At 35.3% G+C, this 16,883-nt stretch overlaps 1 protein-coding gene and 1 long non-coding RNA gene across 3 annotated transcripts in view; one reads left to right on the forward strand and one right to left on the reverse strand.

Annotated features, from left to right (window-relative positions):
- The window catches only part of LOC140331223 (sodium-dependent neutral amino acid transporter B(0)AT3-like), a 122,572-nt gene extending 114,777 nt beyond the window's left edge, over positions 1 to 7,795 (forward strand). For both annotated transcript variants that reach the window (XM_072412052.1, XM_072412053.1), the window contains 2 exons: positions 4,015 to 4,177; positions 7,124 to 7,795. In XM_072412052.1, coding sequence (XP_072268153.1) covers positions 4,015 to 4,177; positions 7,124 to 7,288 — 328 coding nt within the window. In that variant the 3' untranslated portion in view covers positions 7,289 to 7,795. The remainder of the gene's footprint in view (positions 1 to 4,014; positions 4,178 to 7,123) is intronic.
- LOC140331224 (uncharacterized) lies at positions 914 to 15,588 on the reverse strand. The gene is made up of 2 exons (XR_011920896.1): positions 13,646 to 15,588; positions 914 to 1,959 (listed from the first exon to the last, which is right to left on the reverse strand). It is a non-coding gene; the product is annotated as an uncharacterized lncRNA (long non-coding RNA).
- Positions 15,589 to 16,883: the final 1,295 nt, after the last annotated feature.

Raw genomic sequence — 16,883 nt, forward strand, 5'->3', positions numbered from 1 at the left:
TTGCTACTACTTTCTGCTCATTTAAAAGAGCACTCAAAACCCATTTTTTCAAACTTGCCTACCCATCTTCTTCTGTCTTTTGAAACCATCACTACTTCCCAGCACTACATATCCCCCTTCTATTGTTTGTAAATTCCCCAAACCTACTAGATTGTTAACTCTTCAGGGCAGGGTCCTCTCCTCCTGTATCACTGTCTGAATTAGTCAGTCATTTGCACCCCCTATTTAATGTACAGTGCTGTGTAATATGTTGGCGCTATATAAATCCTGTTTATTAATAATAATAATAATAATAATAATAATAAAATGGATGTAAAAATCTGTCCTATCATTGATTATTTTATTCTATTTATCTATATTAAAACAAAAAATCCCTTTAGTCTCATTTAATCTATATTTGTACATTTTAACTGATATTTTGTACTTGTTTTTACTGCATTTATCTAAATCAGTTACTTTATTTACAAAGTTTGTAAAGATAAACAAATAGCAAGCCTATTATTTGATTGTAGTTGATTAAAAACCTCTTTTTTATTAAAGGAACCAACACAATAAACAATTAGAACAACTTTCACTGTCACAAGGAGCCAAAGATTAATAAAAAGTTATGTATAATGAATTTCTCCACATTTCCTGCCCCCATGACACCTGTATATCTACACAGAATGGGTAATCCTACCATTGGAAACAACATAAGCAAATAAAATCATAAGTATCTGGCAGAGGCTCTAAGCCTACGTACACACGTCAGATGAGCCCTGGTACCAGGTACTGAAAAGCCACTGCAAGGCAGACTTCAAACATAGCCATGTTATTTAGGTATATTTCTTTCTAATTATCTGCACAAATATGGAAATTATATTCCTATCAAGGCATATAGATATTCATTTAAAGAAGGTTCATGCACAAATAATAGCTAGTCATTCAAACAGTTTAATTAAGACAACAAGGTAAGACAAAATACACAGCAATATTGTCAGATATTTAAACACATAGGAACTTCAATTATTGATACATATATATATCACATGGACATAGTTATTAGTAGTAATCCCTACAATAACTCAGTAACTACTTAGTACAAAATACATCAAAACAATATAGAAATAATAGCATAAACATAGACTGAGACATATACCAAACAATATAAACATGCAATTCAGGAATGTGTATAGCTACCTGCTAAGATGTTGTTGGGTACCCCAGGAGCTAGATTCCCTAAGAAGACTCCCATCATTCCCTTTTTCTTTCCTTGTTATATTCCAGCTCCCCTTTTTATATAGTTAAGTCCTATTAGGTAACATTGGGACTCCTTGATTGGTTAGTGGGTGTGTTTGGTACGATGACCATCAGTTGGCACCCACCCCACTAGATTGGGATTGGTTACTGTCATTTGAGGAACCTCCCAACTAAATTTGATATAACAATTTCTTGCTGGCATCCATCTTCTGCTGACTCAGGCTTGATGGATTAATTGCCCCTTGAAGGCCCTACTAGTGATCTGTTCTTTCATCTGTTTGTTTGTTTGTGGTTTGTTGGCAAACCCTCTCTTGGTATTTACTAGCTCTTGGTATTCCTGTGAAGTCCATGAATTAGAGACCCCTAGGCGGGCCCGAGGCCAGTACCAAGGTACAACAGGCTTTCATGTTTACTTAGATACAGTCTCACTATTAGGATATCTCCATCAGGGTGCTATATACATAAATCCCTGAACACATATTTATAGACACATATATATAGATATATATATATATATATATATATATATATATATATATACACACATATATATATACACCTCTACATACATATACATATCTATTTACATATTCATAAACAATCTTGAGGTGCAACAAGCCACAATATGGTGTTTCAAGATCAGCAGCAGGACACACTCTGCAACCTGTTAGGCAGACCACCAGGGATTTACCCCAGCTAGGTAGGTGAACTGTTGATGACCTATGGAAGAGAACAAAAGGGCAAATAAAGTAGAGATGGCACCAATTTTTATGGTTTCCATATGAAAAAAAAAATCCAGGACTTGGAGGCCTTTAACAGCCATAAATACCATTATACCTTGGCTTAAAAGTTTGAATGTGATTGGAGATGCATTAGGCACAGTCCATATTCCGGGAGTACATTGCCAGTGAGCTTGCAAGGTGCTCTCCAGATCCTTGCTTTAGTGGATCACAGAGAACACATATTCAGCTACTTAAATCATAGATTAAATTTAGTATGTAAAATTTAGTACATTTTTTCCTAAATGTGTTTATTAATGTGTTTTTTATTTTCACACATAAATAAAATACAGATACAACAAATTAGAAAGAAGTGAATAACAAAGAAAAAACAATCAAAAGGTACATACAACAATGTAATCATATGTCACAGTAAGAAAGTCATTACACAACTAGTATTTTTGTAGATAACTGTTCTTCATACAGTGGATTAACACATAGAAACAACATTTTACAATGTCCGCAATATTGACATTGGCAGTGTAATGGCAGTGGGAGGTAATACCATAAGAGTGAAATGGTCCTATTGAAGAGAAGTCCTCATTGTTGCAAGACGTGTATGCTGTCCACTGAACACTTAACCATAGAGAATATAAATTCCAAGCCAGATGTCCAATACATGGACTTTTGATTAGTTATTAATAATATCATTGAGTAGTAGTAACAATAAGGAAATAAGTATTGGGGTGAGTGATGGAGAGAGGGTGAGGGAGTAAGGGAAGTAGGGTGAGGTCGGGCCTGTGGTCTGTTAGGGTAGTTTCCCTTCATGCCTTCCTCATTCATTCAGGAGCGGATGTGCCCGAGAGTGTCCCTGAGGGAGCCAAAATATAAGCTTACAATGGTACCCATATTATATCAATAACTTTGCTGTAAGAGGCGCACCAGAGCTTGGTGTTTGGGTGAATATGTGCTATCCCTAACTTCTCTAGCTCTGTCCAACAATAAAAGGACTGCAATGTCAACCAAGAGGCCAGAAGTCTCAAGTGTAAGGCATAGTAGTATTTGATGAAATCAGGGACTCCTAGGCCTGCAGTAGTACATAATGAACACAGTTTTGGGGATCTGATGTTTCCTATAACCCCATATAAAACAAATAATTGTCGCTTGCAGTATTTTTAAGTGTTTTTAGAGGAACTGTCACTGACATGGAGAATAGGTACAGAAATTTTGGTGGAATGAACATCTTAATAAGAGTGATGAAATCGAAAAAAGGAATTGGGAGCGATTTTCACTTCCTGAGGAGGAACCTCTTGAATAAATGGGGTAAACTTACTTATGTAAAGAATCTGGTAGGTCGGGGGTTAGATGGATTCCCAAGTATTTAAGTGAATCTGTTTTCCCATTATACGGATAGTTATCTTTAAGGTGTTGGACTATGTTATCGGGCATATTCACTGGTGGGCTCCCATTTTAGTCAAGTTAATTTTGTACCCAGAGAGGTTGCCATACTCATCCAACACTTTATGTAAAGTGTTATGTGTTGGCAGTGCTATCTGAGGGTTAGTGAAGATCAAAAGAACGTCATCTGCATATAATAATAGGATGTTTTCTTTTGATGGAAACATCAATATCAGGGTAATATCAGGGTGTTTGCCAATAGTAGCTGCAAGAGGTTTTTGAATAGAGCAAAGAGCGGTAATAAGAGGGGACATCCTTGTCTGGTACCATTTTAAATTATAAACAGTGGGGAATTGGCATTGGAAATTTAACTTTCGCTGTGGGATTGGAATACAGGGCCAAAATTGCATTCAGGAAGGAGCCCCGAATCTTTAAACTTTTTAAAATTTGCATGATAAATGGCCAGTTTAGGCGATCAAACACCTTTTTGGCTTCAAAGCTAAGGATAAAATTTAGTACTTTTTAAAATACACTGACTTTATTATGATGGATTGAATATTGAGCATGTTGCCCAATATATTTAGACAAAAAATAGATAGAAAGTTGTCTAGTATATTTGTTTTGATTACCTTTCTCCAACAACATTGATTTTCCCAAGGTTCAGTGAAGATATCAAATGGATGACTGGAAGACGTCCAAATGTATATTGGCAAGCAACATGGAGATTTATTAGTCCGTTGCTAATGGGAGCATTGTTTTTATCATATTTAGTTATTCAGTTTATGACTCCTTTAACTTACGAAACATGGGATCCTAGCTATGTAAGTATGTGTTATATTCAGAAATACAAATAATTTATTTTTCCCTACTATTTAGCAGTTAAATTTTATGTATAAGAATACTGATTTTAGTGAGGAAATATTAAGTTAACTACTGTCAATACACTAATACTACTACACAGTTCTAATGCTTCTCAAATAGGAAAATAGACTTCACAAAACAAAACACTACATGGTATGCCATTACATGGTCTCTTCTGAAGGCTTGTTAATTTTTTTCCATGAAGATTTTGTCAGTCTGTCAAGATAGTTGCTTTCTCTTTATTATTACAGGTAGCATAATTAGGGCACAATTTATTGAAACCAGTAGTGCAAATAATACCCATTAAAAGGAAGCCTCTTCCTATAGTTTCAACACAAACAATAAAGTTTCTTCTTCTTTGTCACAAACCCTGCAAGAGAGTTTCTGTTTAAAAGACAAAATGCATTTCATTTTTGCATTTTAGCTTTGATGGTAAAAGATGACAGTGCGGGGTTTCCCAAGCAGGATTGCAGAAATAGGAAATAAGGTTCCTAAGTTCGAGTGCATGCTTTGGAAGATTAAAGTGCAGGCTATGGCTGTAACAGATTGATATGTGTTGAGCGGTACATTTAGGGGTCTATTTTAAAACAGTGAATCTGATATTTCCTTAACATTCTTGTCAGAGAATCTTCCAAGTCCTTATGTTTTTATTGGCTGTGATTGATTCTCAACCATGTAATGTTTCAGTGAATGTCAGATTCACATCTAAAAATAGATCGCAATGAGTTTCTGCACAATATAACACTGTGTAGAGACAACACAGAGTGGCAGTTATTAAACTGTGGATATAGCAGGAAAATCCTGAAAAAAGCATAAAATAAAGTGAAAGTACAAACATGATCGGAAGTTCTATATGAATCTAAACAAATGCAACCACCTTGAAATTACTACGCTAAGCAAAATTATTTTTGTCATATTCTCCCAAGCTTCCAATGCATCCTCTTCTTAACAATTGATGTCCTCCTAAAGCCCACACCTGACCCCATATAACTACTTTCTCTGCCCAATACATAGACACCTACTTCAAAGATAAAATTGTCAAACTCAGACATGATGTCTCTGCTCACCTAGCCACTCCAACCATATCCACCTCTTCCTCCTCTAAATCATCACCATCATAACCTTCAGCCCTGTGTCTCTCGATGAAGTATCCTCTCTTCTTAACTCTATTTACTCCCTGTCTGCTTGACCCAATTCCCTCTGATTTATTCCATGCCCACTCCTCCACCTTGACCTCTGAACTAACCAAACCATTCAACCTCTCCCTTTTTACTGGTATCTACCTCGCTTTCAAACATGCCATTGTTCACTATCCTGAAGAACCCCTGACACTGACTATTTAATGTACAGTGCTGCTTAATATGCTAGCGCTATATAAATATTGTTCAATAAAAATAATACACAGAGCATATTGTTAACACATGATCAGAGCCCAATCACAAACTAACATACACAAACACTTTGCTGCAATAAACTAAGATTTTGTGTTATGTTTTGGGGCAATGTGACATATTTTGGCCATTTTGTGTGCATGCATGATGTAAGCATGCATGAAGTGTACAATTTTATCACCAAAGGTAACTGTAAAAACCTCTAAAAGCGTGTGTGCATGCATGCACATGTGCAAAAAGGCAAACTTTGACTATGGCAAGCACTTGAAAATCCTTCTCTACCTATAGCAAGCACCTATACAAAATTTCATACCCTGTATATGAAAAAAAAAAAAAAAAAAAAGGGCTTATTTGTCTAAGCAGCGTGGCTTATAGGTCTTTTAGAGTGTTCTCTTTATTTGGTATATATACTTTTAATACTTAAAAAAATTCTGCTTTTTTATTTTAATTCAAAAGTAGGAAAGCACACAATCCTTATACACTTCGAAAAATGTAAGGCACAACAGAAGCTAGAATGAAAAGGATAGTTGTTTTTTTGTTTAAAGATAATATAAACATTGAAAGTGGTGTCCAAAGAAATAAGCAAAAGCAAGTAAACATTTACAACAGTTACAGTTATTGCCTGTGGTCTCCCTGAAGTTACTCCAAATATCCTGAGACCAGCACCCTCACATATCACATAAGACCTAGGCATCTCACATATCACATAAGTGCATTTACTTTTTTTTAGGAAGAATTTAAGGAAACAGGTAGATTTTACAGGATACTGTTTAGGCACAGGTAACATTTATAGATGTTTTCTACATTATCAAACTGGTCCCAGCCCACCTTTTTCCCTTTAGTTAATTTTTTGAACGTAACCACAGATGTGAAGAGAACATTAGAGGGAAACAAAACAAAGAAGGATTTTATCAGTTTTGTGCAAGCTGGCATTATGGTGCAAGCAAGTCTTGCTTGCGACAACTCTGCTAACACCAAATTTGAGGCTGGAAAATTATTTTTAAATCTGCATTATTTCCAAAAGCACATAAAACACTTTACACATGAAGCCAATAATGAAGCCCTCACTAATCATACGCCCTTCCTGCCTTTGACCTGTAGTTCAGACTATACCTTCCATATTTAAAAATTATCAGCCCACACTACCTATTTTACAGACCTAACATTACTACCCTTTTACTTTTTTAGCCTTCAGCCAGAACATCATCAAGAAATACTACCTTAATTCACTGTAATCCTCACACACAGTTACAAGTCTACGATAGCTGACCTTTGATACCGCCCCCCCCCCCACACACACACACACACACACTTGAAGATTCAACCTACTTGAATCTTTGCACACTGCATGGACTAAAATGAGGGGGTTCTGCTATAAATAATTGCAAATCACCATAAGAAAAAAAAAAAATACCTAAAAGACTATACTATTAGAAAGTTATTTTGTAGACTCTTCGCATTACAAATTTTAGTGAACACAAAATGTTTAACATCCTACGTTTTATTTCCATACAGGAGGAATTTCCTATGAAGAAGGTAGAAAGCTATCCGAGTTGGGTTGTAGCCATCTGTGTGCTGTTAGTAACCGTACCATGCATGTGTATTCTATTAGTTGCACTGGTTACCTTTGTTAAAAGAATGCTGACAAAAAAAAAAACAAGCAATGAATCAAGAAATTAGGCAAACATTTTAAACTAGAAAAAAAGGCATGTCCTTTTGTTTTGTACTGCGGCCAAAATTTTATAGAAACTAAATATTTACTTACATTTGTTCTGTATATATCATTGAAACAATGCAGTCTTGTACTTACGAAGAGGGTATTTGACTCAAGTGACAATGTTATTCTAAATGAACAGTAAATACAATATTGAAAAACAAAGCAAGCGTTGGAGTGTATACAGAATTATATACCATTGAGACGTCTCAAATTATAGGGTGCTCTGATTGCAGCCCTGATTTAAGCAGTTGGCTCACTCTTTATTGTGACCAGTGACCTCTTTACAGTTTGAAAGTTCATCTAGGAAAATATTTTTTTTTTTATTTAAAACCTCAAATGCACAATACCTAGTAGTGCTAAAATTTACTGTCAGCAAGCAATACACTTTTTATTAGGATAATTGATCATACACATTATACATGTATATTATTTCCTCTAAATAAAAAATTCACTTTCTATGTTATCTGGAACCATTGCACGCATGTTCATTGTTTTAACTTTAAAAGTCTATTAACTTCCCTGGCAGTTCAATTATGTCAGTATTTTTATGCCAAAAAAGGTACATTGTTTTGATTGTTATGAATTGTTTGAATTGTTATGTATATATATATATATAATATTTACTTTGTATTGGATTTATTACAATTATTTTGTATTGAATCCAATACAAAATATTTTTGAATTTCCTGCCGCGCTCCTTTGCACGCATCGACGTCACTGGGAACTCCCGGGGACCGTCAGTGCAATCACCAGGGGAAGATCGTAAAAAGAGGACGCGGCCTGAGGATGAGATCTGACGGGCAGGACACTGGAGGACGCCGATGGGACCAGGTAAGTGTTTTTTTTAATGTTTTTAGCTAGTGTGGCTCGGGGTTACCGCTTTCAGTATGTTTTTTTACCCTGAGCCACATTCGGGATTACCGCTCAGGGGGTTAAGCATTGTTGAGACAATGAAGACGTAGACTTTTTTTTTTAAAGATATGCTTTAAAGCTAAGTAAACGAACAATTCTAGTAGAAATCAAGTTGATAAGTGAATACAGTGTATATTAGCAAGGTGGTGTGCAGAGAACCTGTATCAGTGCCCAAATGCGCTTGCACACTGCATTAAACTATTTTCTCTCAACCCTGAATTTAGCCGCTGTAAGAGACAATCAGTTGCAATTCTGTGAGGCATAAAATAGAAAAACAGATACCATACTACATTTCACAGAATTTCTGCATTAATATTATTTTTTTTTTTTAATAAACAGGATTTATATAACGCCAACATATTAGGCAGCGCTGTACATTAAATAGGGGTTGCAAATGACAGACAGTGACACAGGAGGAAAGGACCCTCCCCCGAAGAGGTTACAATCTAATAAAGTGGAACTTGTGTGTACATTTAGAGGTGGGTCACAGGAAGTATTTATTGAGTATTTGTAAGACCTCAACTTAAGGTCCTGGCTATGTAAGAAGATATACAGCTACAGACAAGACAGACAGGCAAGTGTAGCAACAATTACAATGTTTTTCTAAAATGAAAAGTTCTATTCCAAAGGTAATACTTATAATTTATACTAATAAATATTTCTTTGGGAATTTGCTTAACTTAGACTTTTAACCACAGGAAACATCATATGGAGCACCACCCACTGACTGCAAAGATAGTATAATCCTAACATGTAACGTTCCTTACTCTGGATCTATATATTAGAGGGTGGTTTTCAGTCACAGTGTCAAAAATATTTTTTGTTTTCATTCATTCATTCAATTGATTTTTTTTCATTCAGTGGCAGCAATCCAATGTGTGGTGTAATGTCACTAAGAAACTGAGACTATTATACTTCTAGTATGTTTAAGTAAATAATTTTATGTAGGAGCATGCATTGTCTTGGAAACTGTGTTGCCAACCACTTACAATATTAGTTTTATCATTAGGATACAACGTTTGCAGCCATTGCAATCTGGTGATCCCTGCACCATGTGTTTTTTTTAATAGAGTATGAAAATGTTTTTTAAATATCAGAATACATTAGCAGCAGCAAGATTTACGGCTCCCAATGGTGTCATTGTGGCATTTAACTCTTGTAATTGGTTTTATTGAGGCCAACAAGATGTTTAATGGAGCTACAATTTACATTTTCATTTATTACATAGTTGGTCTTTAAAAAATTTGAGAGTTGTCTTTCTCGGTATAACCACTAGATAGAGATATTGAGATAAAAAATAGGAAAGCAGTGATGAGCATTGAAATAATATTTTAAAATATACCAACATTTTATTCTATATAAAACAGAGAAAATGTTGGTCACAGTATCATAAATTCAGTTATGTATTGTGTGTATTCAAAAAGGAAGTTTAAAAGGAAGTTGTACTCCATTATGGTGAAATTATATTTTTAGATTTAAATTATGATTAATCATTTTTTGTCTTAATTTAGTTTATTTCTTGGTTGAATAGTGATTGGGGGTATATAGTTCATTACATTTTTTATGTTGCAAATAAAAACATAGAAAGGACAGAAAAAAGACAGGCTTTTTGGCAATGTAAATACAAAACAAAAAATATTTATTAATGCAAAATATGTCCTTGGATGAACATAGATCTGCTATGCTGATACCCAGGCTATACATAATGATCCTAACCTAAATTCTTATATTAGTATACCCATAGTCAGGGTATCATATAGAGTCGTAGAGGCAATTTGCAATCTTTGGCCTCTAAACCAGACGCGTTTTGCTCCAAGCGCTTCCTCGGGGGATATCTTGAGACTGCAACTAATATAGCAATAAATGCAATATATAAATTCCACTAAATAATTAACAGAAATATAAATAAATTATTAAAATTAATATTCCTTGTATATATATTTTTGTACCTAAAAAGCTCGTCTTACAATATTTCTAGCATAATTCCTTGAACATATTCCATATGAACTACTGAAAAGACTCACCTATGGTGAGAGCATCCCAAGTATAAACAAAAAATAAACATAATGCACTTACTTGCTTGAGTCTGTAGAGTTAAGTAAAGGACATAAGGTAGGTAGGATGAAAGATGAAAGACAAGGTTGTGATAAAATTAGACTTACCTGTTGTTGGATAATGGAATTTAGATATCAATAGTAAAAATACTTATTAAAATTCCTATTCATGCAGACCAATTATTCTAGATCAAATTGAGGTAAAGGATGGGCTTACTTTTTTGGTCGGCCAAAGTTCTTATATGCATGAATCACAGTTCTTGAATACGAAAGGTTTGTTGCTATTCTGGTTATAATAGGGTTCTTTAGATAGTGACTTTACACCTCTTAGTTTATTGAAAGATACAAGTAATAATTTATAGGAGACCTATTTTGTGTAGTCACGTATTGTACTGTCCTGCTGTGAAAGCCTATATCAGAAAAAAAGAATATGAGATAGAAACCCAAAAATTTTTTTATAGTGAAACAGTTATATAAAGGTCTCTTAAAAGAATTTTTTGTGAAAAGTAAGATAAACATGTACTTGTTTGATCAAGGTTTTTAACTTGTTTTATTTAGAAGGTCATCAAATGTATCTATTGGGTATCTGCAAATAATTTTGAAACATATTTGTGGATATAGTATGATATAGCACTAAGCTTGAAATTACATTTGCTTAGTATCAGTATTACTCATGCTAACATATTATTATTATTACCTGTTAATACCATTATTCCCGCGGTTAAATCTAGTACAGGGTCAGATATTTAAGGTAATGATTGAAAAGTAAAGTATAAAATAGTGTATAGAAAAACGTAATTCATATAGTTATAGGAGCCTTATTTTCATAGAAAGCCATATGTTATTTTACGAGATGTTGGATATTCTACCTTTTAAAAATAGAAGGGATTAAATGACTTCCTTAGTGTAATTGCTCTCCACGAAATTAACTAAATAAATAAATAAGTTTAATAGAATGATAATTACAACAAAGTTAGAGCAAGAGAATGAGAAACTTACTTCAAAACAATGGTAGTGGAGAAGAGCAGGATGTCAGCAGCCAACCAACAGACTGGTCTTGCTGACATCCTGCTCTAAGGCTTAGTCTACATGGACGTTTTCCCCAGCGTTTAACCTAAAGCTTTAAAAGCCCATGTTTGAAATTCCTATGCATTCCAATTAGCTAATCTAGACCAGGACATTTCTTTGAGGCAAGCTTATGAGCGTTATCTTTACCGTTGCTTGCAACGTTTAAAAAAGTAAAATGCTGGGTTTATACTGGAAAACACCCAGAATGGAGGGAAAACGCAGGTAAACGCTTCCATTGATTTCATGGGGGGGGGGGGAACAAAAAAGAAAAAACGTTGTGCAGGGAAGAAAGAAAAAAGATACAGAGAGTATAATGCATGATATACTTAGATCTCGTTCAATAAGCATAAAGAATCAATTAGTATGTATGAATAAAAAAAATAGTCCTATGTCATAGACAATATATACAGTACTAATACATAGTTACATATGTGCAACAATGTATATTATACAGAGGTCTTCTATACTTTATACAATTATTAAAATGAAATACTAAATAAATCTAAGTATCTAAAGCATAAATCTATCCAAAGTATACATGTACATATCCTATCAAATTTCCTATTTCCTTTCAAATACATATTTTATTGAATACTTTTACTTTTTTAGTTTTATTGATTTTAGAAAGCCTTATAGAGAAAGTTTTTAATTAAAAGTATGTGTATACCTATAGGTGGTTAGGAGTTTCATACGATTACAGATTATGAAGGATATGAAATGCATAGATAGGTGTCTGTATACCTATAAGGCTGTAGTGGATCAAAGTTTTGTCACATGTGTTTGTATATTACCCCAGATGAATAGATAGTCAATGACTATAAAATTTGGTTTTAAGGACAAAGCATCATTAAGGCCTGGTGGTGTTGTGGCATTTAGCTGGTAGATCCATCTGGTTTCCCTTTGTAAGAGAATTTTATCCAAGTCTCCCAATCTAGGGTTAGAGGAGATCTTTTCTAACCCTGAAAATAAATTACTTCACTGTCAAAATTATGTCTTGTACCTACATGGTGGCTGATGGGTTTTAATATTCTGCCTGTTTGTATGGTATAGACATGTTCATAAATTCTCTTTTTAAAAGCCCTTTTAGTCTTGCCCACATAATAGCCGCATTTGCATGTGATTAGATAAATTATACCAGTTGAAGAGCAGTCAACATATTAATGTAGTTCATGTTATCGATTGTTAGGAAGTTAAATGATTTCTTGTTCCTATATCCATTTTCACTGGGGACATTTTCCACATTTGTAAGTCCTCGCTTTGCATTATATGTGCCTGAAGGTGGGTCGTCTCAAAGGTGACTCCAGACTAACTAATCTTTGAGAGAAGGGGATGTGAGGATGTGCCAGTGTTTGGATACTAAGCTTGTAATTTCCTTATGTTGTTTGTTATATGTTGTAATGATTTTTATGCGTCCTGTTTTTTATTTCTTGTTTTTTGTTTCTTGCTTTTGAAGAGTAAATCTTGTCAATTCGAAGACATAGCTTTATGATAGGGTTTCTTAAGAAGGGTTTTGCTATATCCTCTCTGAAGTAATCTTTCTTTAATGGCTCCAGCTTCAATAATGAAATCCTTCTCATTCGTATAATTCCTCCTCAGCCAAAGATATTGGTTGAAGGGGATGCTTTGTTTTAGCGGAGTGGGGTGTGCACTGCCTGCATGTAAGATTGTATTTCCTGCGGTTTGTTTTCTAAACAGTGTTGATTTTTCCTGCTTCAGTAGTTCTAATAAATGTGTCTAGAAAGGGCACACTTTGTTTATTGTAATTCATGGTAAACTTTAAATTATAAGAATTAGTTTCCAATATCATGATTATATTTTGCATTTATTGCTAAAAATTGCAGTTGCAGTCACAAGATATCCCCTGAGGAAGCTCTGGGAGCTAACCCGTCTGGATTAGAGACCAAAGATTGCAAATTGCCTCTATGACTCTATATGATACCCTGACTATGGGTATACTAATATAGGAATTTAAACTAGGATCATTATGTATAGCCTGGGTATCAGCATAGCAGATCTATGTTAAACCTAGGACAAATTTTGCATTATTAAATATATTTTGTTTTGTATTTATATTGCCAAAAAGCCTGTCTTTTTTATGTCCTTTCTATTTTTATTTACATGACCACAGGCCAGGCACACTAAAGCTTTGAATTCCTTGAAACTGACACTCCTAGGGGTTATAAGTATTTACTATGTTCTTAAAAAAAAATTTTAAACCTATTTTGCTGCGGGAGAGTCTACATGTAACTTGTTGATGATTGGCATAGTATGATTAGTATGACTTACATTCATTGTTCTTCCAGGGCTGTCTCTGCCTTGTCTTTTTTGCAGTGATTCCAATGCTCCTAAACAAGGTTTTCTCTACACAGCGAGAACATCTGTGCAGTCGATTTCCAGTTGTGTGACCTCTGCCCAACAGAGGGGGACCTGGTAGATAAAAAGTAGACCATGGAATTGATTTACTAAGGGAGTTTAGGCTGTTTACCTGGCAAAAAGACATTACTTTGCACATTAATGTGAAAAAAAGCTTGCACACGAATGGAGGATTTTATTCAGCAATGCTTCACCTCATTCACTAAGCAAAGTGAAAATATTATTGCAAGGTGCCCACTGTGGGTGGAGGTGAACAAGATAGAGTTGGACCTGCAAATTTACTCACATTAGAGGTTGTAGAGAATGCAGAATATGTCTTTGCATGAGATAGTATTCAGAGGAGAAAAAGGGTTGTTCAACGAGGAATTCCAAGGACAGGCTGGAAAAAGTCCCATATAAAAAGTCATGATGGTAAAACCAGTGACTTCTAGGTTAAGAATAAACTGCAAGATCACTTGTTTGTAAGGAAAGAGAAGGAGATGGGCTTACCTTACAATATGGTTTTCAAGCAGTGCTGGAAGTTTCTGGGCCAGTGTGTGTAGGCAGGCTCAACCTTTACATTTACATAATTAAGGCTTAGTCTACACAAACGTTTTCCCCAGCGTTTAACCTGCGGCTTTAAAAGCCCCTATTTGAAATTCCTATGCACTCCATTGAGCTAATCTACACCAGGATGTTTTTTCATTAAGGCGAGTTTATAAGTGTTATCTTTAACGTTGCTTGCAACTTTAAAAAAATTAAGACGCCGGGCTAACGCTGTAAAGCGCCCAAAAACGCGTGTAAACGCTTCCATTGATTTCTATGGGACGTTTTGCAGCTTTTAAAAAGACTTGAAACATATAAACGCGTTAAAACCGTGGGAAAATGTGGTAAAAATGCGGCATAGATGTTTTTCAGCGTTTTAAAGGCAAGCTTTAAAAACTGTAATAAAAGTGCATAAAAACGCATATAAACGCAGTAAGATAGTTTACATGCGTTTTTAAAAACATCAGTGTAGACCAGGGGTGTCACACTGAAATAAATAGTAGGCCAAAATTAAAAACTAGACAAACTAGACTAAAAAAAGACAAAGTCGTGGGCCAAACCTAAAACTGAAACTACTACTACTACACTTACCTGCATCAAGAAAGCAGTCCAATGTAGGGCTTAATGTTATGAGGGGCTGGAACTCCCTCTTCACTGAAATAGCACCGCTACTCCAATACCCTGCGTCTATAAAACAGTCCAATGCGGAGCCACGCATAGGCAGAGAGGCCGCTGGTCTACAGAAGCAAGTGATGTCGCTACTACAATTCGCTGCATTACTGGCGTCTATAAAACAGTCCAATGCAGGCCCATGGATAGGCAGAGAGGCCTCTGGTCTATAAACATGAGTGATGCCGGGGAATTGTTGTAGCGGGGCTTTTTCAATGCAGCGGAGGATTCCTTTGGGGCCAAAAAAAAGGATGTTGTGGGCCAGAGTTTGACACTCCTGGTGTAGACCCAGCCTAAAGTATGATTAAACCAAAAAAAAAACACACATGTTAATATTAAATGTTTAAAGGTTAAATAAGTATGTTCACTTCATTATCCGTCATTGTAGGTTAAAGTAAGCAAATATATAAGGGTTGAGTACCACCTACAGTGATCACCTATGTTTTTTAAAAATCTCAGATTTTTCTCAGAGAGATACTGTAAGTTTGTAAAAATCACTAGCACACACATACCACAAAGAATAGTTTATAAAGTATTTCCAAAATATGTATTTAGAATGTTAAAAGTCTTGACTGGAAGGAAAAATTTAGAACATAAATGCAACATACTGTATATAGGTTAGCTCCATAAATATTTGGACAGAGACAACTTTTTTCTAATTTTGGTTCTGTACATTACCACAATTATTTTTAAATGAAACAACTCAAATGCAGTTGAACTGCAGATTTTCAACTTTAATTCAGTGGGTTGAACAAAAAGATTGCATAAAAATGTGAGGAACTAAAGGCTTTCTAATGGGGTGGTGTGGGCAATTCCTTCATTATGTCATTATCAAATAAACAGATAAAAGGCCTAGAGTAAATTTGAAGGGGGGGGGGGGGGGGAAGGGGGGGGGGGGGTGCTTGTATGTGGAAGATACAGACAACATGTGGTCAAAGGAGCTCTCCATGCAGGTGAAACAAGCCATCCTTAAGCTGCAAAAACAGAAAAAACCATCGGAGAAATTGCTACAATATTATAAGTGGCAAAATCTACAGTTTGGTACATCATGAGATAAAAAAACAAAGCACTGGTGAACTTTGCTCAAAAACATCTAAAAAAGCCAGCACATTTCTGGAAAAACATTCTTTGGACAGATGAAACCAAGATCAACCTTTACCAGAATGATGGCAAGAAAAAGTTTGGAGAAGGCGTGGAACAGCTCATTATCCAAAGCATAGCAGATCACTTGAAAAACATGGCGGAGGCAGCGTGATGGCTTGGGCGTGCATGGCTGCCAGTGGCACTGGGACACTAGTGTTTATCGATGATGTGACACAGGACAGAAACAGCAGGTGTTCCGAGATCAAATCCAGCTAAATGCAGTCAAATTATTTGGGAGGCGTTTCATAATACAGATGGTCAATGACCCAAAACATACAGCCAAAGCAACCCAGGAGTTTATTAAAGAAAGGAAGTGGAATATTCTTGAATGGCCAAGTCAGTCACCTGATCTGAACCCAATTGAGCATGCATTTCACTTGTTGAAGACTAAACCTCAGGCAGAAAGGCCCACAAACAAACAGCAACTGAAAGCCGCTGCAGTAAAGGCCTGGCAGAGCATTAAAAAGGAGGAAACCCATTTTGGTGATGCCCATGAGTTCAAGACTACAGGCTGTCATTGGCAGCAAAGGGTTTTCAACCAAGTATTAGAAATTAACATTTTATTTTGAGCTTTTGAATTTGTCTAATTACTTTTGAGCCCCTGAAATGAAGTGATTGTGTTATTAAAATTGAATTAAAGCTGAAAGTCTGCAGTTCAACTGCACCTGAGTTGTTTCATTTAACATTAATTGTGGTAATGTACAGAACCAAAAAGAAAAAAGTTGTCTCTGTCCAAATATTTATGGACTTAATTGTAGATGTGCCATGAGCAGACACATTTTTTTAGGAAAAATTAACCATGACTATTGTAAAT

Source organism: Pyxicephalus adspersus, chromosome 5, assembly GCF_032062135.1.
Source record: "Pyxicephalus adspersus chromosome 5, UCB_Pads_2.0, whole genome shotgun sequence".
Classification (NCBI taxonomy): Eukaryota; Metazoa; Chordata; class Amphibia; order Anura; family Pyxicephalidae; genus Pyxicephalus; species Pyxicephalus adspersus.